The 24,092-nt window shown below is 51.8% G+C and overlaps 2 protein-coding genes across 8 annotated transcripts; both read right to left on the bottom strand.

The window, feature by feature from the left end:
• Positions 1-21: 21 nt before the first annotated feature.
• On the bottom strand, positions 22-9,870 carry PLCD4 (phospholipase C delta 4). Of its 7 annotated transcripts, none has more exons than XM_059852848.1 (17): positions 9,768-9,867; positions 7,324-7,398; positions 7,135-7,187; positions 6,628-6,786; positions 5,935-6,163; positions 5,576-5,705; positions 4,827-5,058; positions 4,233-4,434; positions 3,832-3,976; positions 3,250-3,402; positions 2,754-2,894; positions 2,239-2,395; positions 1,740-1,856; positions 1,303-1,481; positions 1,032-1,167; positions 791-940; positions 22-663 (listed from the first exon to the last, which is right to left on the bottom strand). In XM_059852848.1, the coding sequence occupies exons 3-17, from the start codon at positions 7,157-7,159 to the stop codon at positions 557-559; spliced, it is 2,262 nt and encodes a 753-aa protein (XP_059708831.1). In that variant the 5' UTR covers positions 7,160-7,187; positions 7,324-7,398; positions 9,768-9,867; the 3' UTR covers positions 22-556. The 7 variants fall into 7 exon arrangements, with proteins under 7 accessions (XP_059708831.1, XP_059708834.1, XP_059708833.1 ...); XM_059852851.1 differs by having other exon boundaries at positions 7,135-7,184; XM_059852850.1 differs by lacking the exon at positions 7,324-7,398 and having other exon boundaries at positions 9,768-9,870.
• Positions 9,871-10,492: 622 nt separating this feature from the next.
• On the bottom strand, positions 10,493-24,028 carry CNOT9 (CCR4-NOT transcription complex subunit 9). The gene is made up of 8 exons (XM_059852846.1): positions 23,891-24,028; positions 18,796-18,975; positions 18,315-18,430; positions 16,747-16,856; positions 15,856-15,965; positions 15,306-15,404; positions 12,827-12,918; positions 10,493-12,130 (listed from the first exon to the last, which is right to left on the bottom strand). The coding sequence occupies exons 1-8, from the start codon at positions 23,912-23,914 to the stop codon at positions 11,962-11,964; spliced, it is 900 nt and encodes a 299-aa protein (XP_059708829.1). The 5' UTR covers positions 23,915-24,028; the 3' UTR covers positions 10,493-11,961.
• Positions 24,029-24,092: the final 64 nt, after the last annotated feature.

Here is a 24,092-nt window from a genome sequence, read left to right as displayed (position 1 = left end):
CCACTGCACCCAGACCCGAACCTGTTTGTCACTGAACAATTTATTAAGTTGCTTACAGAGAAAGGATGGGATAAGGGTTAATTTGGGGCTGTAGGGGCCAAGGGGTGTGATGGGGCTCTGCAGGGTTAGGGGGCAGTGAGGACCAACGCCACTCCCAGCTGTGCCCAGCCCTGGGGTTTGCTCAGCTCCAGCCTTGCTCCCCTGACTGGGAGGGGACCAGCCCCTGCAGCAGAGCTGGGCCACACACCATCTCTCCTCCTCCCCACAGTCAAGCTCTGACCATGGGCCAGGGCAGGATGCCTGTGGAGGGTGCAGGGAGCTGCACTGGCATAGACCCCACACTCATGCATGGGCAGCAACATCCTGAACCTGGAAAAGGGAAGGTCAGTCCTTTTTCCTAGCCCTCAGAGGCTACTGCAAAGGGAATCACAGCAGCAACAATGACACAGGGATGACAGAAACAGGTCAACAAGAGGGCAAGTTGGTTGGCTCTGTGGCCCCAGCTGCTTGGAGCTGGCTCTATGGCTTCCATCTGGGTGCTGCTCACCCCATGAGCTCAGTCCTGCTCAGGGCCAGGTGGCTCAGTGATGCGGATGTGGACAAAGAGCGAAGAGGGTGGGATGCTGGTGCCATCCTTTGAGAGGAGATGGATGTGCCGATATCCTGCAGGAAGGACAGCAAGGTTCTGGCTAACTGGAATCCCACCCTCCTCTCTAGTACCCAGCTGAGTCCCAGACATGCTTGCAGGGCTGTTCTGGGCACCCAAAACCACTGGGCAGGAGCCACTCACCAGGTTTGATGTTGGCAAATGCTAGGGTGAACTGACCCACAAAATCATTCCTGGAAGTCTTGTCATAATCCTCCACCACAAAGCGAATGAGGGCCAGCTCGGGCACATGGAGCTGAAACTGCAGTGTCTCATCCCAGCGGGGGTTAAACCCTGGGGAGAGAGAGCAGGTGCTGAGAGCGTGAAGGACACCAGGGGCTGTGCCTGGGCACAGCAGGGGCCATGGTGCTGCTGTGGGTCTCACCATTGTTCTCGATGTACTTGGTCTCCTGGTGCGCCTGGTCCGCGGGGACCCCATAGATCTCCACACGCACCAGTGGGTCAATGATGGCTCCCTCCTTGCTGTTGGCCACTTTGGGCAGCTGCTGCCCACTGATTACCTGCAGGGCCAAATCTGTCTTTCGTGAGGCCCCTTGGCTCCAGCACACTGCCCAACAGTGTCCCCATCTGTCTGGGACCAACAGAGCACCAGGACACTGTCACAGCTTCCCCAGGGTCTCTCCACACCCCTGTACCTGGATTGTCAGGGTGATGGGGCCAGGCCCTTCCCGGCTGCTGGGGTCACTGGGGTTGAAGAGAGTCTCCTCATCCCTCATGAAGGGTGGTTTGAGCACGTAGCCACAGCAGCCGTTCTGGCTGAAGAGCCCATCACACAGGTCCATCTCCATGCCAGCTGTCTGGAAGTTCAAGGCCACTGGAGGGAGGTGGCAGGGAAAATGGTTCAGAACAGCTTGGAGATACCACATTCTGCTTTGAGCTGAAAACCAGCCTGTCCCCATAGCCAGAGAGATGTGGAGTTGCATAGGGGAATAAGGTGATAATGCTTGAAGACCCCCAGGGCAGTGCAAGAGCTGGCAACCTGACCTGGCTCCAGATGGGGGTTGAGGGTGGCATTTAGCACAGAACTCAGGGCATCTCCCCAGCCCACAGCCCTGCTGCACCCCGGCCGTACCGATCTGGCATCCCACATTCCACATCTCCTGGGGGCTGTAGTTGGAGGAGTCAGTCCTCATTCCACTGGGGTAGATGCGTGTCAGCTGCCAGGCGTTGTGGCGAACAAACTCATTTCCTAGGGATAGAGCAGGAGGCCCACTTGTGGGGTCATTCTCTGGCCTGTACAGTCACCCACATGTAGTGTCCATCCATCCATCGTCTCATCTGTCTATCTATCTATCTATCTATCCATCCATCCATCCATCCATCTATGCACCCACCCACCAATTCCCAACCCTCTCCCTGCTCAGGAATCCAGGTGTCCTGCGTTGTTTTCTAAGCCAATAACCTCATCACCTACCAGAGCCAAACCCCACAGTACAGCCCCACTGGGCCCAGTTTCTCCCAGACAGGGAGGGATCCCCAGTGTCAGGAGGCTTTGGCACTACCCATGAGGAAGCCATCTGCCCCCTCTACTCTGTCCCAGTCGGCCTGTGCCACTGCCCCCCTCATCTCACCTTCATCCCGGATGAGCTTCCTGGCCTTGGCTTCAGAGAGGGAGGAGATCTCAGAGGGCCGGGAATGGCTGCGGGCCTCCTGGAAGCCCCGGAAGGGCACATTCTTGCAGTAGATGACACAGTCGGACAATGCTTGTGCCAAGGTCTCCTTGTCCTTCTGCAAGGCAGAGCCCTGTTGGGTCCCTCCTAATGGGAGCACCATCCACCAGCACTCACCCAGGCCAGGGGCTGCAGAGCCAGGGCAGGTAAGAGCAGCCAGGGGTGTGCTGGTGGGTGGCAGCATCCCTACTATAGCAGTCTTCTTGCCAGAAATAGAGCAAGCAGGGGACCTCCAATATGTTGCCACCACAACAAAGAGAGGGCTGGCATAGCCAGGGACAGAAAAGGCTGTCCTCCCTGCACGGTAATGTCTCTGCAGTCTCTGTCTCTCCTCTATGCAGTAAGATGCCACCACAGCTCATAGCTGTGTCCAGAGGCTCAGCTCTCCCAGCTGGTCCCCAGCCTGGACCACTTACCTTTGCCCTCCGCCTCTCCTCCTCTGCCTCTGCCCCATTGTCATCGTCAGACACATCAGGAGCCTCATCCCCTGGCCCGTCCAGAGTGTCCTCCAGCCGCCCAATCTTCTTGCCCTTCAGCAAGATCTTGTGCTTCAGCTCCTGTGGGGTTGGGGATAGAGAAGCACCTTGACCTCTAGTGCCTCCATGAGGCTTGTGCCCTGGGATCCTGCACTGCTGGAGGCCAGCACGACCAGCTCCCTTCAGCACTCAGAAGGGGATGGGGTAGGAGGGTTTTGCCCTGCTGTCTGATTCTGCAGGACATGGGGAGACAACCCTGTGGACTTGGCATTTCTGTGAACATGAGGACACAGTATCCACCCCCAGTGTCCTCAAATGCTCCAGTGGAGCAGGACAATGCTGGAACAGGTTGGCCTATTCTCTGAACAGCAGATCCACCTCCTGACCGCACTCAGGCAGGACAGAGATGCCCTGCACAGCTGTGCTCTTTGTGTACCTCTGGGGATGGGAGCTGGGTGGGGACATGCCCATCGATGGTAGTGGTGAGGAGCTGTTCCCCTAGGATGTCCTTGAGCTGCTGGGCCAGGACCTCCTGCTGCTCCATGCTGCAGTGGTTCTCTAGGGACAGGATCACTGGGTAGTCCGAGGTCTGAGGAGCAACATGCACACCTGGAAATAAGCCTTGGTGGGGCTGGTGAGCTCTCACAAGGGCTTCATCCAGGCATGATCAGTGCCAGGATGGAGGCCCTTGTGTCTGTTTCTCCTCTGAGACCTTCATACCACTCCAATCCCCCAGTATCCCCCACATGCCATCTCACCCCTGCACCCCCAACAGTCCATGTCTGCATGACCCCCCAACCCCAGGCACTGCACAGTGCAGGCTGTAGGTCAGACCCCCCCAGTGCTATCCCCCAGAAAGTGACACAGCCACCCTCCTCCCCGCAGTGTGACCAGTCCTGCTGCATCACCAGGTGTGTGAGCCTCAGCACCACTCCCACTCCAGGGACCCTCCACTGCCATGTATCCTCACCCACAAGGACCACCCACAACCACCAGCACCTGGGCAAGGGTGCCTTACCTTGAAGGCGTACTTCCCCAGGGTGCTCACCACCTCCCGGAAGGGGATCTTGGAGGTGAAGGTGTGGCCATGGTACACCATGGGCTCCCCATTTGGCCCGTCCCAGCAATCCACCTCCAGGCACCGGCAGCCTCGTTTCAGAGCCCTGGGAGTGGGTTGTCACCCCTGGAACCCTGCACTCATCCAGGGCACCAGCTCTCTGCCCTCCCCTCTGCCTGTGGGTGTCACCCCTGAGGGACCAGGGGACACCCACCAAAGGTGGGGATGGTGCTGCATGCAGGGCATGGCCAGAGGAGTGCTGGACTGCAGAGGAGCAAAGGAGCTTCTGGGGTTTACCCTATGGAGCTGCTCAGGAGATGACTCTGGGGTGGGAGGGTGTTGGAAGGGAGCAGTCCCTTTACCTGATGTAGCCCTCGATGCTGCTGTGGCCCCGGATCTGATCCTCTATCAGGTAGGTGTTGTGGGAGGAGGAGATGAAGTAGTGGCAGAGTGGCTGGCTCATGTCCTGCCACAGTCCCCGGTGCTGGGGGTTGAAGATGGAGCCCTCCAGGGAGCAGAGGTACATGAGGAACCCATCAGCACTCAGCACATGGCGGGCCCGGGCTGCAGGCACAGGGGGAGGTTCAGCAACAGCCAGAGACGTGGAAGAGGCAGAATGGGAGCAAACAGGGCTGCTGGAGGCTCCCAGAATCCCTAAATGATGGCCATAGCTGCTGCCAGAGTCTGGGACACAGAAAGATGAAGCAGGGCAGTAACTTTGGAAAGGCAGGCAGTGGATCCCTCAGCTGGTGCTTGCACACCATGGGTGGGCAACCTTCTACACCAAAATGGTCCAGGAAGAGACCAAATAAAGGCGAACTGCAGCCAAATCACACCTTGGTGAGTCTTCCGTTCGCACCAGGATGGGGCTGGGAATGCTTCTGCCAGGGGCCTGTGAGTCTGTGACCCCTACTTGCCCCAAGTAGAGCACATCTGATGTCTGAGCCAGCTCTCACCTGTCTCCGATGGTTCATATTTGTCAATGAGCTCCATGGCCAGCTCTTCTGTGCCCTCATCCTCCAGCTGCTCCTCCCGCAGGAAATCCACCAGCTCCAGCAATGTCAGCTTCTTTCCATCCTCAGAGTATTCCTGGAAGAGGCTCAGCACGTCCTCACGCTGTGTGAGAGCCTTGTAGAAGAGCACAAACTCCTCCCCTTCCAGCGTCCCCGACTCTGACTTGTCAGCATCCTGTTTGCAAGGGAGCTCGCTCAACATCCAGATGGGGCACAACAGGGTGTCTTGGCCACCAAAGCTGCTGTGGTAGGATTCTCCCACCCCAAAAGTGGGCACAGAGACCCCCACGCCAGTGGCAGTGGCAGGCATTGATCGATGGGGGAATAGATGAATGGGCAAATGGAGGGCTGGTTGGGTGGACGGATGGATGGATAGGAGGGAGGGATAAAAAAGCAGATGGCTGGTTAGCTGGGTAGACAGATAAGCAGCTGGATGGACAAATGAATGGGAGGAAGGAAGAGCTTGTTCGTTTAACAAATAAATGAGCAAATGGGTGTTTGTTTGGGTAAACAGGTAGTTGGCTGAACAAATTGGATGGATGGATGGATGGATGGATGGATGGATGGATGGATGGATGGATGGATGGATGGACAAAAGTGACCAGATCCTTTTGCAAGGAGGTGTTTTACAGCTTGTTCCAGCCCCTCCACTCCCTCTCCAATTCCCCCAAGCTGTCAGGTGCAGTGCTTACCTGGAAGAGCCTCAGGGCATGATCCTCATTCATGTCCACGTTCATCATCTTTAGGAGACGCTGCACCTCCTTGAAGTTCATGCGCCCATCCTTATTCTTGTCAGCTTTCTGGAACCAGTCACGAATCCATGTGCGGCAAACGAGGGCAAATGTTAAGGGAAAGGACCTTGGCTATGAGAAAAGGGGCTGGGTAGTATCAGAGGGCATCTTCTCCTTTTCCTTTTCCTGTGCCCTGCACTGATGCAGATAGTGGGACCCAGAATAGCTACACACATGCTGGGGTAAGGCTGAAGATACAGGGCCTGGGGGATGATCAGCAATGGGTGTGGGGGGCAGAGCGATGCTCTCTGGAAGGATATTGGTCTATCTTCTCCCTTTGGTCCATGGTGGTGGCCACCTCGATGAGCTGACGCAGGCCCTGTACCCAGCACTGTGCCTCCTCTGCCGAGCCAGCAACGAGGTCCAGGTTGCCGCGACGGCCGTAGAAGACAATGGTGAAGCAGCGCTCGGGGGGGAACTCCTCAGCCACGCTCTGCAGCACCTCCGACTGGTGCCCTTCCCGCACCGTCTCCACATCGCTGATGGAGACTGGGGCAGAGGGAGGGGAGGCCTGTCTGTAGGAGACAAGGACCACAGGGCAAGGGGCACCGCCCACAGACATCTTCCAGTCATTCCTTCTTCACTCCATCCATCCATCCATCCATCCATCCATCCATCCATCCATTGAGCTAGTTATCTATCCATTAACCACTGAACTATCAAGTCAGCCAGTCATCCATCTGCCCCTCTGTCTGCTTACTCCTGTGCTGGCATTCCAGAGGTTCCATTTGTATCAGCTGCAATTTCTACTCAGCCCTTTTGACCCACGGGTCCTGCTGGGGGAGGATGTTTCATGGAGAGGTGTGGGTGAGAAAAGATCACACATGCATGCAGAGCCTTTCCTCAATTCCCCAGCGCTCTTAGCAAGCATGAGACTCTCCCAAGAATCTCCATACCTTCACATCCCTGTTTACTCTGAAACCTACTGATAACACACAGCAGCTGGTACTCACAGGCAGACTCAGTTTTGCCTGTCCTCTTGGACTGGTACCAGATGGTCATGCAGTCTTCCTGCAGCTTGAAGTAACGCTGCTTCTTCCAGCTCTTGGACTTGACTTTGCGCATCAGAGTCCCCTGCTGCATCTGCTCCAGCGTGTCTGTGAGCTGGATGCCTGGGGGCAGCATGGGCTGCATCACTGAGGGTGGGGGTATCCAGGCACTGCGTTCTGGTACTTTGCTTCTCTCACCTCTGGGGTCACACATGGTCCCTCAACCCATGAGGGAGAAGGGATGAACCAGAAACAAACTCCCTTCACCACAGGAGGTGCACAGGGTAATTGCCCATCAACCCTTCCCATCCAACCTTGGTGCTTCCAAGCCCAAATCCCAATGCCCATGGTGGGGTAGGTATGCTTCTGAGTGCAGCAAGGTGAGCTCAACCCAGAAGCCAGATTTGCCTCGGCATAAATCCAGATGGCCCAATGCCCTGCCCTGCACCCATCCTCCGCTGGGGCACTCACGGGCGTTGCACAGCAGCGATGCCATAGCTCTGCCTTCTCCACGCTGGCAGCTGCTGGGGAGGGAAGAGAGAAGGTGGCTGGCGGAAGCAAGGCCAGACCCTCGTTCTGCGCCCAGATCCCGCCGAGTGGGCTCCAGCCATACCCACGTGTGTGCAAGGTGTGTGTGCCCCTGCCCGCATCTGAGCGCACCTGTGTCTGTCTCCTGCTGGGTCATTGCATTCCTTAAGTGTCGAGTTCACACCGCCATACTCATGAAATATTAATCTGTGATACCGGGAAGCCGGAGCTCAAAAGGTGTTGGTGGAAAACAGAAAAACTTGCCAGCGCTGATGCCCCACAGCCCAGCAGGTACTAGAGCACTGCTGCTTCCAGGTAGCTGCTCCCAGGTAAGAAGCAGTGCCTTAAACCAGGAAAAAGTACTCTGGCAGTGTCCAAGAACACCCCCAACCACCTAGGAAACAACCCCAGCCAGGAAATTTGAAAGTAAGGGAGAGGCACAGCTGTGATAGCAAGGAAGAGCAGTGACCCTCAGCTCCTACAGCTTCTTCTCCCCAGGGAATACCAGCACCTCAGGCAGTGACTGCACCCGCAGCTGTACAGGGAGCATACGGCAGTGAGTGGGTCTATAAATACTACTGGACAATGAGGCTTTGATTAGGCTGCTGAGACTTTAATTATGCTGACAAATCACTGGATGCGCCTGTCACCCAGGTGCTGGAGCTGGGCCCTGGAGGAGTGGATGCCGCAGCTGGTGGGTTGGGGTTTGGGTGCAGCAGGGGACCCAGGGTCCCTGGGAACAAAGGGCTCTGTGCCAGGGTGCAGGGGTGGCAGCTGTGCCCCAGGTCCCTGACTCAGCACAGGCACCGGTCATGCAGGGCTGGGAATAGCTGGTGCCGTCAGTGTGCAGGCAGCTGCCAAGCCCAACTGCCAGACCCCTGTGGGCTCTCAGGCCAGACAGCAGCCACCCCCTGTTCTGTATGGCTCAGCAGGGCAGAACAGCACCGGCCAGGCTGTGGCCCTGCTCTTGCGAGACACCTTAGTCATGGCTATTTGACTGTCCCCAGGGCACATAGGGATTGTCTGTCCACTCTTGGGAACCTCACATGTTGCTGGAAACATGGAGTAGCTGGGGTGCCATCCCAAATGCCTTCCAGTAGTGCCCAGTGCTGGGGCTGTGCTTTCCCAACACTGGTCCTTCTTGCAAGGCTCAGACTGCAAGGACTTGTTGCTGTGCCTGTATCCCCCTACATCCAACCCACAGGGCACTGACCCACTGGCACAGGACTTGGAGTGCCTGCACCCAAAATTGGGGGGTAGCCCTGTGCTCCTCTTGTGCCCTTCAGAGTCAGTGCCCTGATGTTGGCTAGCACAGCTCCATATCCACCCCCCACAGTGTGCTCTCAGCCCCTGCACCCCATGGCCCTCAGGGAACCAGGTGGAACAACCCCAGTCACCCATCTGCCTGTACTCTCCTGCTTTCCAGCAACACCCAGCCTGGCACAGCCACTTCACAGGGCCATAGCTCCAGGTGCTCACCAGCTCTGCAGCCCCTGTGCAGTAGCAGATGAGGGAGATGGGCATGTCTTAGGGAAGCTGGGGTGGCACCAGAATTGGAGAAGCGTGGAGACATGCTGGACTCGGACAAAGATGGGCTCAGTGCCACCAACAGTTCTGTCCTCTTGGCACCCTGCCATGCATGTGAACAAGGTGGCAGCATGCAAAGGGGCAGCTTGTAGCCCTTGGGCCCATTAACCACACTCAGAGTTTGGAGCTAAATTTCTCCCCCAGTACCAGCCTTTCTAGGCTCCCAGCATGGCTCAAGCATTCCTAGTCCCAAACGTGGAGCAGTGCCTTTCCCACAAGTGCAGCAAAGAAGGGATGCCCCCTTCCAACCCAAGGAAGCACAAGGAAGAGCATGTGAGTGCAAGGACACATCTGCTCTGCTCTCTCCTGTCGGAGATGCCATGAGCCCCTCACAGCCTGGCCCCACGCAGGCCTCCTTGCCCCAGTCTGAATTACATTGTTGAGCCAAACGGGAGGAGAGCCAGGGTATGGAGAAACCCAACCTGAGAGTTTCCCGCAGGGCAGCTGCCTGCTGTGAGAACAGCCCCAGCTACCCCAGCACATTTTGAGCCGTCGCAGCGTCTCTCCTGGTGGTGACAGGCCCCAGCAGAGCTGGAGGGTCAGTGAGTGTGAGCGGTCCCCAGCCGCTCCAGTGCAGAGCAGCCCGGCAGAAAAAAATGCCACCGTACGCGTGAGCGTGCCAGAACAGGGAAGGATGACCCCTCACCCCCCATCAGGCCCCCCCACCCCCACACCTCACTGCCCCGGTGTGCTTTACAAACTGCCCTTGTCCTAGAGCTTTGCTCAGCCGGCATCTGACGGGGGCAGAAGGGCTTGGAGGTGAGGTGGGGAACAAATGGGGCGGCAAACCCCAAGGAATTTGGAGCTCAGGGGACAAATCACACCTTATGGCAAAGGAGACAAAATCGCCGGCACTTCTGTGCCGCGCCACCCCAACCGTGCAGCTGCTCCGCGGCGCCGCAGCCCGAGAGAGGGGCTCCCAGAACCTGGAGGTCGCAGTCCCGTACCCGCCGTCGCCCCCTCCCCTCCGCAGGACGCCCGCTCCGTACCCGCTCTCCGTTGCCGCTCCGCTCCGCTCCGCCGGTGCTCCGCCGCCAGCAGCCGCACGGAGCCGGGGCTGCCCGCCCCTCGGCAGCGCCTGGGCAGCGAGCCCTCCCCCGGCCCCCCGCCCCCGCGGGGCGCCCCTGGCCCCGCACGCCCCACAGCCGCTGCCTCTCAAGGTCGTTTCGGATTAAGGTCACGCCACTCCCGAGGCGGAGCGGGGGGGCAGGTAAATAAGGCGGCGGAGGGGCCGGCAGAGTTGGGAGCACCCTGCGGCGCCCCTCGTTTGGGGTGAGCCCCCATTCTTATCCTCCGGTTGAGCCTGTCTGTCCCCAGACCCGCTTGCACCCATTAGGATCCAAGCTGGGGCAGCCCTAGGGCAGGCTGAGCTGCGGGCAAAGGGTGAGGGGCAGGGACTGAACTTTGGGGTGGGGGATGCTCTCACAGAACTGGACGCCGGAGGAGTGCGGCAGCGCTTCAGGGAGGCAAGCGCTCTCTCCCTGGCGAGCTCGCTGCCTTCTTGCGAAGCAAAACAGGGCAGCATCCCCTACACACTACCTGTCCCAGAAGAGATGCAGCGCCACAGGGACGTAGCCATCTCGCACTGGGAAAAGGCCACTCTTCCACGCTCATACACCCAAGACAGCACATCCCGCCCTTCCTCCTGTCGGCAATAAATCCCCACCGCGCCGCTTGCCCCCACTCCCCCCGAGAGACCAGACCAAGACCAATCTGTGCTGGCTGGGGTTTTATTATTTATTTATCGGAATTTAAAAAAAACCAATCAACCAAACAGAAGCATTTTCACACCCTGGCAAGGTCAGGGTGAAAAGGAGGGAAAAGGCAATGGTTATAAAACAGGAACCCGAGGGCAAGGAAGAGGCTGTGCTCTGCCCTTGTTATGCAAGGCTGTGAGAGGAGGAGGGAAGGGAAATGATGGGATTTAAGACACTGTTGGCACGACACTGCAGATGATCAGCAAAATGGGCTACTCGAAGAGGGGGGAGAAATTAAGTAGCTGCCCAGGCTTGCCTGCAGCCAAGAGCAGGCTTTGCGCTGCCGCAGAGCCTGGGAGCTCCTCCACTGCTTCCGAGAGCCTACTGCGGCTGCATTAGCCCCTCGGCACAGGGGCGGCAGATAAGTGACTGCTGGTCCAGTTTAATTGCAGTGGGGCCGTGGCAGATGCCAAGGCAGGTTTCAAAGCTGAAATGGATGCACCTGGCTAGCAGAGGGGAGCGGGAGGAGGGGGGAAGGGAGGAGACAGGACTGAGAGGCGCCTGGCAGGCAGCAGCGGGAGCAGAGGGCAGCATACCTGGAGCCTGCAGGCAGCAGATCAGTCGGTGGCCTGACCACCACCTCAAGGCAGGTGCCCTCACACTGAGCTCTATGTGATAAGCCAGCCAGCAGCCTTCCCAGGTCTAGATGAGAGGCCAGCACACATCAGCCTCTGGCTGCTGGTCAGCTGTGGGAGTGAACTATTTACAGCACAGGAGGCACAATACTGCTGTCTTCTTCCCCAGAGCTCTGTGAAGCAACCTTATGACACATGGGTTCATTACAAGTAATCCACCCCTCCTCCTGGGGCAAGACCCGCAGTGGCCTGGCTGCAGCCACTTCCTCCACGCCAAAGGAAAGAAAGAGAAAAGCTCACTGTGCCAGACGGATGCAGAGCCCGGAGCAAGGATGTGCTGGCAGGGAAAAAAAGCTGTCCCTGGACTACCTGCAGCTGAGTAGCAGTATAAGGAGGGGATAAAACAACTGGATCAGCTTTTATTCAGTTCACTCATCTAAACAGACATGTAAACAAGAACTGACAAGGAACTGGAGGGATGCGGTGCACATACCCGCTGTTGTGCACCACTCAGGCAGAGGCTGAGTTTGCTGGAAGAGTGGACATCTGCACTACCCCCTGCCTGGAGGTGGGGGAAGAGATGCCACCCAGGCCTCCCGGAGAGACTGGGATCTACACAGATTGTTCTCATTGATTTTTTTTTTTTTTGAAGCTGTAGTATCAGCATTTGCTGGTGTTGGGATCCCTGGAGGCTTGCTGCACTGCTACAGAGCAGCCCTTTGGCTGGGTGGGATGGTCCGACAGGCCAGCAGCCAGCTGGCGTGCCCCATTTGTTGCAGAAGAGGTCACCTGTTCCTGGTTCTTTGTAAACCTGAGCTGTTTCTTCCCCAGTGCCCCACCTCCCCCAGCAGTCATTGCGGAGGAAGAGGGATGCCCCGTGGGTCAGTGACTTGACCCTCCTGCAGGTTCTTGACGAGCTGAGCCAGCCAGCGCTTTGTGGTGGTGTCATCCTTCAGGACCTGGGCGAAGGTGGTGTCCTTCAGCTGGTCAGGAAGGCACTGCCTGAGAGCTTCACGTGCCCTACATCAAGAGACAAGAAACGGGGCCCAACAAATAAACTCACAGGGGCAAGAGGGGAGCAAACCCCACTGGGGACACAGCATTCCTTTGCCTGGAGGTCTCCCTGATAGAGCCAGCCAAGGAAAGCACTGAGCAGCAGCACTGCAGCAGGTGGCACTCAAGACAGCCAGCACAGCTCCCACCCCTGACACTAAACCCCACCAAGCAGCCCCTGCACCCCCCACACCCGGCAGCAAAGTGATGCGATGCTAGGAGAGACTGAGGCAACAAATACACTCCCAGAAGCTTTGGGCAGAGCTACTGGTCAGCAGGAGATCAGTTTGTATTCTCTCAACTGAATTTCATCTACTGCTAACAGCCTGTCTTCATGCAGAAGAGGCAGAGTAAAGTTCACCTTCCACCTCACGCCCTCCTTTTTACCTTGTTCAAGCTACATATGAGCTCAGGCAGTAGTAACCTGCACAGCTGGAATTTACACAATCCCCCAACAGTCACTGTTTTTCCCATGCACCATAAAAGCTCCTGTGACTAGCAAGAAAAAATCAAAGCAAAAACCCCACCCATCTTCCATACTGAACTAAAGCTGACAGACCAGGAACCTTGATTCCCCCCAGGTGGGCACTGTGGAGAAGAACTGAAGAACTGTGCTTCCAAGGGCACAAGAGAAGCCCTTGCCCAAACTCCTAAAATGTTTACCTGGGGTTATCGGAAAGGCGAAGGTAGCAGCGGACGACATGTTTCAGCAGCCGTGCCGATGGCTCCTTGGAGAGCTGCAGGACCATTTTACCCTGTTTGACAGAGGCCAGTGCCACCAGTTAAAGTCTTTAAAAGAACAGCTTCACCACCAACAGAGACTGAGAAATATCATTAAATCCCTTACCCTGGCTTCCTGCGCAGCACAGCCCATTACCTTTTATCTAGATCCCCCTGCAGGGAGCCTGGTGCTGCTTGCCAAGATGCCTTTGAGAATAGCAGCTTGCCACGACTTGGAAAGGGTTCTCCCAGCAGCTCAAGGAAAGCTCATCTCATTTCTGTTTAATTTTTACCTTCTAGGACTACTTAGCAACTCTTTGTGAGAATAGAGACCCTGGGGATTCCCCCTCATGGAAGACAGACACATTCCAAACACTTTGATAAGCTCAAGCTGAGTGACACCCTGAGGTGTGGTCCCAAGCTCTGCAACACCCCCTGTTCTCGTACACACTCCCTTCATTTCAATGTCCTTTTAAAACAATAACAATACCCTGGAAAGCCAGGCCATAAGACTGGGCTCACCCACATTTGGAGTAAGATCCTCATCTGGTCTTAGCACGCATCCAAGCAGTGTATTTTTTCTTTCTGCTACAAACCTCATGAAGCTGTTCCAGGGAAGGAATGCATAGACAGATCTCCCCAGCCCAGTCTCTGTTTCTCACACTAAGTAGGACTTTGCACATGGCCGCACCTTTGAACATGCCCAGCTGAGCAAACAGTGTGGATGCCTTCACACACCTGCTCTGAAGAATTTAAGAGACTGCAGACTTGTATTTAGGAGTCAATCACATCTGCCCAAGAAGTTGTTTTTTTCCTGTAAACTACATTTTCCCCATTAGCCAAATTCACCTGCATTTGGATATCCTGGCCGTCAGCAATTAGCAGGTCCCCCTCATCTGCCCTTTTGCAAGCTTCCTGTTCTTAGCAATTCCCCAGGATTACCAATTATTTCTTCAAAATAAATAACCACAAGCTCCTCAGAGAGCTCCTGGATGGAAAATACTAACTTGCTCTTTTAAAAGCATATAATACTTGTGTGACATCTCACTCAGTTATCAGCAGATGTGGAAGTAAATCATCACCCTCATTAGACAGGAATACATTATCCTGATTTTGGAATAGACAATGAAAAAGTCTGTTACATTTTCATCTTTCTCTCTTGCACTCTGGAATACTGATCTTGCCCAGTGCTTCACCTAATGGTGGGACTACACAGGCTAACACAGCTTTACGCACCCACATCCTTCTGTGTTCAAGGAAGAATTCATGTCTGGAAAGGGCATGGTCTCCTTCCTGCCCCTACCTCAGAGTTTCTAATTGCATTCTCCACTTTGCCCCTGAGTCAGATGTACTTTCATCAAAGCTGATCTTCTTCTTGAATGCAAAAATCACATCACAGTGGATGTTAGGGACATCAGCTCAAAATCATTCATATTTTGCTGTTTGTGGGTGAATAGGAGGCAATGTTTTCTTTACATTTGCAAAAACAGACAAGTAAATGTCCCTAATGAAAACATTAACATTTAGTCACAGAACCAGCATTGCAATGTGCCTAACTTACTGCTGCATTTTCTTCTCCTGAAACCACCCTTTAAAAAGCAAACAAACACACAAAAAAGCATGGCAATAACTATTCCAGGACAGATTTGTATTCCCCTTGGCAAACTCAGAGCATATGCAGCAGCTAGTAGGAACCAGATTCAGAAAGGGGAAAAATGAGGGTGGCATTCTAGGCAGCAAACAGGAAACCTGTGGAACCCCTTGGCCAAAGACAATGTGGGTGCAAAAAGTTTCCATGAGTTCAAGGGGTGGATAGGACAAACACTAGGGGTTACTACATAGAAACCCCACAAGTGGCCCCAGAAATCCAAAGCTGGAAGTAGCTGATAGCTATGAAGTTATGAAGACAAGTATGATATATACTTGCCCTGCTCTTTCAACATGTTGTGAGAGACAGGGATGGAAGACATCCACGATCCAAACTGTGTGATCATTCTTACATAAAATTAAATCAATTCACGTCCCAGCTACAAATGGAAACACCCACAACTCTGGAAAATATTTTTCTTCTCTGAAGAGGTTTACCTGTTTTTGTCTTGGGGACTTAGTATATCACTAATATGATATGAATATAATAATAATAATAATAATAATAATAATAATAATAATAATAATAATAATAATAATAATAATAATAATAATAATAATAATAATAATAATAATAATTTCTCTTGACATGCAAACCAGAAGTATACAAAGGAAGCAGAGGTACAGTGCCACAAGCAATTAGCCCAAGAAAGATTTGCCTCCCTCATCCTGTGCTCCAGCCAGACAGCAGTAAAGTAGTTGCTGAAGAGGCTGCCTGCTGTAGCATAATTTTTTCTTTTTTAGATATAAACACTTTAAAAACAAATAATCTTACCAGTATCATGGCAACGTGGGAAAACCGCTCATAAGTCTGACAGATATATGCCAGCCCTGTGTCATCCAGGAGGATTTTCTGAAGAATAAACGTAGCAACCTAGAATGGGGAGAAAGCAGAAAACAAAGCACATAAACAACTTATCTACCCTGAAAAGGGACAGCCTTTGTGTGGTGCTCTTTTCAAGTCAGGCCCTGAGTTGAAAAGTCTTCCAGCAGGCAGCAAGTGCTTTACTCAGTGAAAGTTAGAAGCCAAAATGAAACACAGGACAGTACACAATGCCTGGCATCTCTGGATAAAAAAAAGAAATGGACACAAAGCAGAGTGTACAAGATGACTGGATTCAGGTTGCATAAGATGCCAAATACTGCATCAAGCCACTCAGGTAGCCTCAGGTCTTGGTATGTTTGGATTTTGAGGAGGTAGAAACTCCACCCAGACTTGTCCCAGCATTTGTAACAGCAGAGAAGCCAGCTCTGCATGGCACTGGCTGCCTGGTCAGTCAGAGATGAACAACAAAGTGTCTTTATTAAACCAGAAAAAAAGGTACCGTTTTGGAGAGCTCACTGCCAGACTCCATAATACGTAAGCAGAGGGGGATAATTTCTGTTGTCAATAAGAAATTTATCACTTCTTGCTCATCTGTTTTCACCAAGGCCCCTTGAAGTAAAAAGAAAACCCAAGATCAGTAAATGATTAATTGTTTCAAAAAATCCCACCTTTCAAGGAGGGTCTGTGCTCTGCCCTCCCCAGAAACCATTCAGTCTGAATGCCAGGGAGAGAACTGTCATCCTAGACTTGTTGCAGCACATGGCTTGAGAAGAAATCATTTTGGCAGGGTAAAAATAATCAGTGTAAAAGTAATGTGTTTGGGGGTTGTTTATTTTTCAGAAAGGGGATGCACTCTTGGCTCTCCTTCAGTAGTAACACAAAAGGATCATGGCACCCACAGAAACCTCTGGGAGGAAGAAATCCATTTTAAGACATTTTAAGATTCTTTATGCATTGAGAGAAAAACTATTTGGGCAGAAAGAAGAAAGTAAAAAAAAAAAAACAAAACAGGATAAGGGGAAGACAGGGAAAATACTCAAGTCAATCAATGACAGAAACACAGAGAAAGTCCAGCCCTGCACCCACCCATCCCAGTGCCTAGCTGGGAGGGCAGGCGGTGAAGGTACAAGAAATCTGCAGGTACTTGTACTCAGAGAAGCCTATTTTTGGCAATGCATTTAGACTTCGGTGGGTTTTATATAAGTGAAAAGGCAGGCGAGTCTGCCTTCACAACAGAAAAGGAGCAGGTCCTTCTCTTACTGCTACAGGACTTGGAAAATCCCAATCACAAGAGACCTCTGACTTTGATCATGCAGGTCTCTATGCCCACAGCATGAGCTGCTCTAACTCAGTAAGAGATCAGTGCTCCAGCGTTCGTCTGGCTGCTCACCAATGACTCCGAGGCTTGTGAGCCGCAGGTACTCAAACGGACGGGTCTTGCTGACCGTGTGCAGGAAGGGGTACAGGAAGAGAGGAATATGAGCTGCCAGAAAAGCTGATCTGCAGGAAAGACAGAACACACCATGTGAACAACAAGGGAAACAAAGTGAGCACACAATCTGGCATTACCACACAGAGCCTCAGACTATTCCAAGTGGACCCAATTGCTACTGCTCCTCGAAAGTGGGTAACACTTAATTCTCTGATGGGAAGGCACAAAGCAAATCCTGCACTGGGCACAGCACAAAACCTAACACCTGATCTGTCCGTTACCTGTATTCCTGCCTCAGCTGACCAGGAACTGAGAACACACTGTTGTTTTTATTACCTCCTCCTGCCACCCAGACCCTCTGTTTCGTAAATTCACAGCTGCATTGCACCCTGCAGGTTCCCAATGGCAAGGATTGTCAGCCACAATGCCTGTGAAAAGCACCTCTCAGAAACACAGACTGGCTGAGCTTTAGGCATCACCAGAGTTTAAATGTGCACCAAGAGCTTTCCCCAAGAGTCCTCCTCACACTGCCTTCTGGCAGTAGTGAAAAATAAAAATTGTAGGTAGAATGCTGGAAACTGCTCTGCTAACAGATGGATTGCACAATCATACAAAATACTTGCTCCATTTTCAGTTTTCAAACTTTACATGTACAGGTGAGTCGTGTAAAACTACCCCATTTCTTTGGATATCATCTCATGGAGGGGTTGCTGTTTAGCATTGCTTTGCAGCAGCTCAAAACCAACTTCAGCTATGCTGCTGCTCAGCAGTAACAGAAGCATGAGATTGTGGATCTCTGAGTAGTTTCCTTTGAGTTCTAGCTACTGATTTTGGCTGAACCAACATCATATTTTTCCCTACTGACATGGACTGGGCACAGACTGAGAAAACATGAAGTCAGACATTGGCTGAGGACTCCAAAAATGGCTCTTCTATTGCTCCCTTGCCTCATACTTGCCTGGGAAAGACAGTCGTGTTCATTCCACCCTTTCAACAGCTGGTCTAAAAAACTGTAAGCTGAAATTTAAGGAGTTCTTTTTTGACTTCACAGAATATTCTGAGTTGGGAGAAACCCACAAGGATCATGGAGTCCAGCTCTTAAGTGAATGGTCCATATAGGGATAGAACCCACAACCTTGGTATTATTGATACTGTGCTCTAACCAAGCTCCTTGCCTAAATAATTGTAAGATCAAGGATCCCTGCACACAGCACTCAACACAATGGTACCCTTAACTCTGGCTGACCTCCCAGAAGGTGCCACAACCCAATGTTCTGAGAATTTACAAGATCTCAGGATAATCCAGGGAATGCAATGCATTTAGGACCATAAAGCTGTCATCCTGATAATCCATGCAAACAAGTAAAAGCAGCAGGCAGCTGCCTATCTATCTAGCTCTGTTGTCTGTTTCATTTCTCTCAAGTTAAAAAAAAAGAAAGGAGCTCAAGTGCTTCTAAAGTCAAACACATGGGCTGAGGTGTCAATATCAACACCTCAGAAAAGCCACACAACTTGGAAACACTTACCTCGTTTCAGGGTGTGATGCAACACACTGTAGTAGAGCTAAAGCATTGCAGACTCTGTTGGACTGATGGGCTGTCAAAGTCGGAGGGTTGATTGATGGATAAATATTTACAATTTCCTAGAAATTAAGAGAGAGTGGAAAGTTAAAGGAGAAACGTATCAGAAAGCTACACCAAAGAACTTGCCTGGCAAGGAAATGCAGTGACAGCAGATAACAGTCTGCTTTCACCAAGTTACATGGCAGCCACCATGCTGCCCAGGCAAGGGCAGAGCCGGGTCAGAGTCAATTTGACATGGAGTCACAGGAGTGCATTCAAACCCTCATCTACTCCCCCCACCACACAATCCAACAAAGATCATACTCCCAAGCAATGGCAATAAAGGATCCCACCAGTTCCTCCCCGGATCCACCCGATGGATGCACAAGCTCTGCAACGTGTTGATGCTGCAGCACAGAATAAAGACACAGACAGGCTGACCCACCTGAAGGAGTGCTGCAATGGTGCCAAACGAGTGCCACAGCATTGGGGCGAGGTCAGGCACGGACTCGCGCTTCTTGCTCAGCTCCAGCAGTGCATTCTCCCGTGTCTCGGGGCTGGACAGCTCATTGATCCATTGATAGATCTTTTCACGGTCAACCTGAGCCAGTGCTGTTGGCACAGGCTGGGAGGAAACAGGAAAGCTTCAGTCCAAACATTTTATCCGGTTCTCAACCAAACCATTCCCACAATCGGACCAAAAAAGAAACTCCTGACTGAGAGTACGGGACTTAAAGCTCTCTGAATATGTTCTGGACATGGATCCATCCCTTAGATTAGTCTTAGTATTTCACCTATTTGAAATTCTAAGGCTTTATTTCCTGGCCTGACTTGTTAAGACAGTCTCTGTTAATCCCCTTGTCAAGGAGTACCTTTGTAACTTCATTCAGCACTGAGAGCCAAGCTGCTGCCCTTGTGTGCCAGCAGAGCTCCTGTGGAACAGCGCACACCTCAGCCAGCTTTCATTTGCTCCACCTGCATTTAGCATGCATTTATTTCATGCTTCAAGTGCAAGATTCCACAGATTCAGAGTAAGGCAGAGGTTACCTTTTCCTCTCCACAAACACCCATGACATTGGAAGCTGCCAATGAGATTCACCCAATGCACATGAGAAAAATATTCACACAAACAGCAGAAAAATTTTCACTACTTCACCATCAGCATGACACCAGCCACAGCCAGTAAGAGCTGCTATTACCAATGGCTTGTATTGATACCAGGTACACTGTTCACATGCATGGAGCTAAAAGGGAATTTTTCAAGAATGACTTTGTGCAAGATCTCAGGATGATTTGATTCTGTACAAAATAAGCCCAGAGAAGAGTAGATCTGTGTTCCTTGCCAAGACACATTTTCTACTACTCAGGGGAAATCCAAATTTTGCTTCTGCCTCTCTTGAAACATCAGGGAAAGAACAGTATCAAGATCAACAAGTTCTCAATACAAAAAAAATGAGGAAGAAGAGGGAAAAGAGGGACTATATCATAATTTCTGTGGAGAAGGCAAGGTACAAGTCTTTCACTGAAACTTTGTCTCCTGCCTCTGCTGGCACAAGCAGCACTTGGTGCAAACAAATGCTCTACAGGTTTCCTAAGGAGATAGTTTGGTGACTCAGATACAAAATTTTGAGGAAGACACAAACCATCACTAAAATGTCCTTTGTGAACACTTCCAAAAGCCAGGTCAGAACCTTTTCAAACACTGCTGCAGTGGTTATTACTGAAGCCAAGCACAGCCCTGTTGGCACCTGCTGCTCCTGAGCCAGCCAAACCAGCATGCAACCAGCTCTGCATCCCGCTGTGCAGTGATCCCAGCTGGGAACAGGACTGTATTTCTTTATTTTGTAACCCCAACTAAAACTCTTCATGTGCTGCCCACAACAGATCCAAGCAGAGCCTGCACCACACTGACAGCAACGCTGTCACCAAGCTGCTCACCACTGAGACACACAGGAGGATACAGGGGAGCTCAGGAACTGAAAGTGGCTGTAGTGAAACCTGAAGCCGCACGGAGAGGCAGTCCCAGAAGGCTTGCAGCAGGGATGGAAAGAGACTTCTCAACCTTTGGCAGACATCAACAGCTTTCCTTCTCTATGTCTGCAGAGGTTTCTCTCCTCTATTTATCCCCATTTTATTTCCATAGTCACATCCAAAGAGATTCTTCCCCAGCTATAGGATTTCTCTCTCCTCCAGCCACCTCTATTGCATTATTTAACTTAAATGCTCACACATAAGCCAATGTGGTGTTATCAGTCCCTGTACTCTCGGGCTCAAATACTTTTTTAGCTGTTCATATTTCCTCCTATCCTCTTTTTTCTCACTGGCATGGTTTAGGGATGGTAATCTCCAATTTAGTGTTCCCACTGAAACCTTTCCAAACCACTTGCCACTCCCTCCTTCCCCTCCCAGTCCCCCTGCTCCAAGATGGAAAGGGGAACTGGAGGCACAAATGTAAAGATCACAGGCTGAGATAGCAACAAAAATTTACTGGAAACAGCAATGAGATAAGAAAACTAATATTAGTGACAGAGGGTACAAGAAAAGAAAAGTTATTTCTCACCCCACAGAACCCCCCCTAAAATACCCAACTGCTTCCTGGGCCACACTGGCCCAAACTCAAATCAAGTCCTTCCTCCCTCTCTGAAAAATGATGTGAGGTGGTACAGAATAATCTCTGGGGCCTAGCTATGCTCCATCCCATCTAATGCAAAAATTAACTCTGTTCTGGTCAGAACCAGGACAGTCAACTACTCAATCTGTAATTTTTTTCCCCAAAAATATCAAACTATATTAGTGATCCTGCCAAGTTTCTTGTGCCCCTACAACTGAGAGTGCAATTGCAATGCTAACTTCTACACTGAAGCTCAAAAAGAGAGGGAGAATGAACAGAGCTCATTTGTTTTTATGTGGCATGGTGGGTTGACAAGCAGTGTAGCAATAATGTTGTTATAATTGTGTTATCTAAAGCTTCCATCTGTTTTTCTAGACTCAGCGGAAGTTTCAGTTCCTGTAAGCTTAAATACATTGACCCCTTAAAAGCACAATCATGTGCTTGTGATCCCTAGAGAACACTAAGTAGATTTTCCACACAATTATGTTTATGATGTCAAATATCTGCCTTAGCCAGAACAAATTGCTTTTCATAGGCTCTACAGTTGCTCCTTTTGTTTTAGTTTATATGGAAAGACATGGGTTTTTTTCCTAATTCCCTATTTCATTATTGTTTTTTCTTCTCCCTCTACGACCCATAATTCTGGGGAACACTGAGGGCCCAAGAAATCTTGCAAGCTCCAGGACAGAACCCCACCAGGCAGACTTTTCTTTGCATACAGGGAAAGCAACACTTTTCAATGGTATTAGGTCAGGAAAAATCTTGTAACACCTTTTCTCCCTCTTGGAGAAAAAACATCTCTAACACTCACATAACAAATTGATTTAGGCAAAAGGCTTTCTCTTCCTAATTGAGCAGCTGCTGCTAGGCACACTGGTAAAAGTCCTGGTCAGCCAAAGCCAGACATTGACTAACTGGATAATGTGCTTTTTAAACCATTCTGATAGCCCATCAGTTCAGAAACACCAAAATGAACTTTGAACTTCCACAGCAGTGAATTAGCTGATTCTAGCAGAGCTTTCAATGCCCTGCAGCCAATCACAGGTACATTTAGTGGATTCAGTCTGTCCTCAGCACTCTGTGATGCCTTCAGGCTGGACACCTAAGTGTCAGCTCTGCCATCAGCATCACTGCACGAAGACCACTGCTCTCGCTCACCACAGCTTTATCACAGCAGTGTCCACAATACCCAAGGGGATTCCTGAGCCAATTCCTGACCAATTCCTGACCTTACTTAGAGGTGGCTTTACTGACCACAGGTCCTGAGCACATCTCCAGAGTCAAACACCCTTCCCTGTCACCTCCAGTCTAAGCTCTCTGACTGTGGTAGAAAACATTTCAATACAGAACTACCAGCTAGCATAAACTATGCATAAATTAAATATACCTTCAAGTGAGTCCTAAAATAAAGTTGACCTCTATTCTGAAATATTTTTTTTTAATTATAATTGTCTTTAAAAAGGAGAGGTAATTAGAACACAAACAGAGGATTAATGGGAGATACACATAATGGGAGTCCTTCATGCATTCCAACAAACATTTAGGGATTACAGTGCTATAAAAATGCAAATGCTGATTAAGAGAGTTTACCTGATCTGGCACACCCTTCCATGCTCTGGAGAACAGTACTTCAAATTAGGAGTTTTTGACAGCACTCCAAGAACCAGTTAAAACAAAGAGGAGAAACTTAAAAGGTTCTCTAACTTGTGGTCATCAAAACTTTACTTACTCATTAGCCCAGTAGTCCAACCAGACCCTTGATCCAAGTTCATCTGAAACAGCTCTAACTGCTGGTTTTGCAATACACCTCCCACACTCAGTACCCACGAGACTCAATCAGCTCTAGCAAGTCTTACACATGCCATGAATGAGCATTTGGAGGAGAGAAAACCAAAACACAAACCCAGTCACGTGGCAGATACAAAGCAATAACCACATCCTTCAAACTCAGCTTCTATTTCTGAACCCACCCAGGCCAAGGCACCGTTCCACTGCCGCCAGCCTGAACACCAGGCACCATATCCAATCCTGGCAGCTTCCTGAGGGGGATGAGGGCAAGCACCAGCTGTGGCCGATCCTGCACTGCAATGGGGCAAAAGGGAAGCAGGAACAGGCAGCACCTGCTGCTCCAAGGGACTTTTCACTATCTACTCTTTCCCTCTGTAGTCAAAGCCAGCAGTATAACAACTCCCCAGAAGACAGAGGAGGTGGCTGGGCATGCAGGAGGTGTCGCAGGTAAGTGTTTTAAGGTCACTTAAAGAAGATCCACTCTGAACCTTTTACCTCAGTGGGAAAGTTTTCCTTATCCCTTCTTATCCTACCATTTCCTATCCTTATCCTGCTCTTCCCCTTACACACACTCTATTGGTAATTTTTCGGATTTATTTTGGTTGTAGGTTAATTAATTTTAGACTTTTGTTTGCTTTTCCTCTGAGTGCTTTTTAAATAGTAGAGCAACATTATCAACAAAATTTGTCATGCTTCTGCTTTTGTATTAAACCTGCTTTTGCCGACACCTTTGCTAGTGATTCTTTAAGAAACCTTAAAACACTGACTAGCTACAGGAGGCATCAAGGCACAGGGAGGGAGCAGGGCAGGCAGGGGGAAGGAGGGGAAGCCGTGCGTGAGGCACACGAGGCAGGGCCGGCTCGCCCAGCAGGTAAACCCTCCAGGTCCTGGACGGGCCCCGCCACAGCAGAGCCCGCATCGCCGGCACGGAGCGCCCGGAGTGCGGCAGCTGCCAAACGGAGCCCGCCGGTGAGGCCGAGGGGACGGAGCCCACCGGGGCTCCGCCACCCCGCGGCCTCAAGTTCCCCCCAAGCGGCCACAAGCGGCTGCGCTCCCGCTCCCCGCACGGTCCGCGCAACGGGGCCCCATCCCCAGCGCCGTCCCGTCGTGCGCCCGGCGGGGCGCGGAGCCTCGCGCTCACCGCGGCCGTGGCCAGGCTGTGCATGGTCGGAGGGTGGGAGCGGAGCCGCCACCGCCGCCTCAGGCCGCCGCCGTCACCGCCATGGACTCAGCACCGCCGCGACCTCTCACCCGCCGCGCGGGGGACGCTGGGACGGGGCCGGGCGGGGCCGGTGCGGCGCCGGCGCCTGCGCGCGGAGCGGGCGCGCGCGGGGCGCGCCGGG

Source organism: Haemorhous mexicanus, chromosome 8 (assembly GCF_027477595.1).
Source record: "Haemorhous mexicanus isolate bHaeMex1 chromosome 8, bHaeMex1.pri, whole genome shotgun sequence".
NCBI lineage: Eukaryota > Metazoa > Chordata > Aves > Passeriformes > Fringillidae > Haemorhous > Haemorhous mexicanus.
Note: the sequence above shows the minus strand (reverse complement) of the source record. Positions and strands in the feature narration are given on the sequence as shown.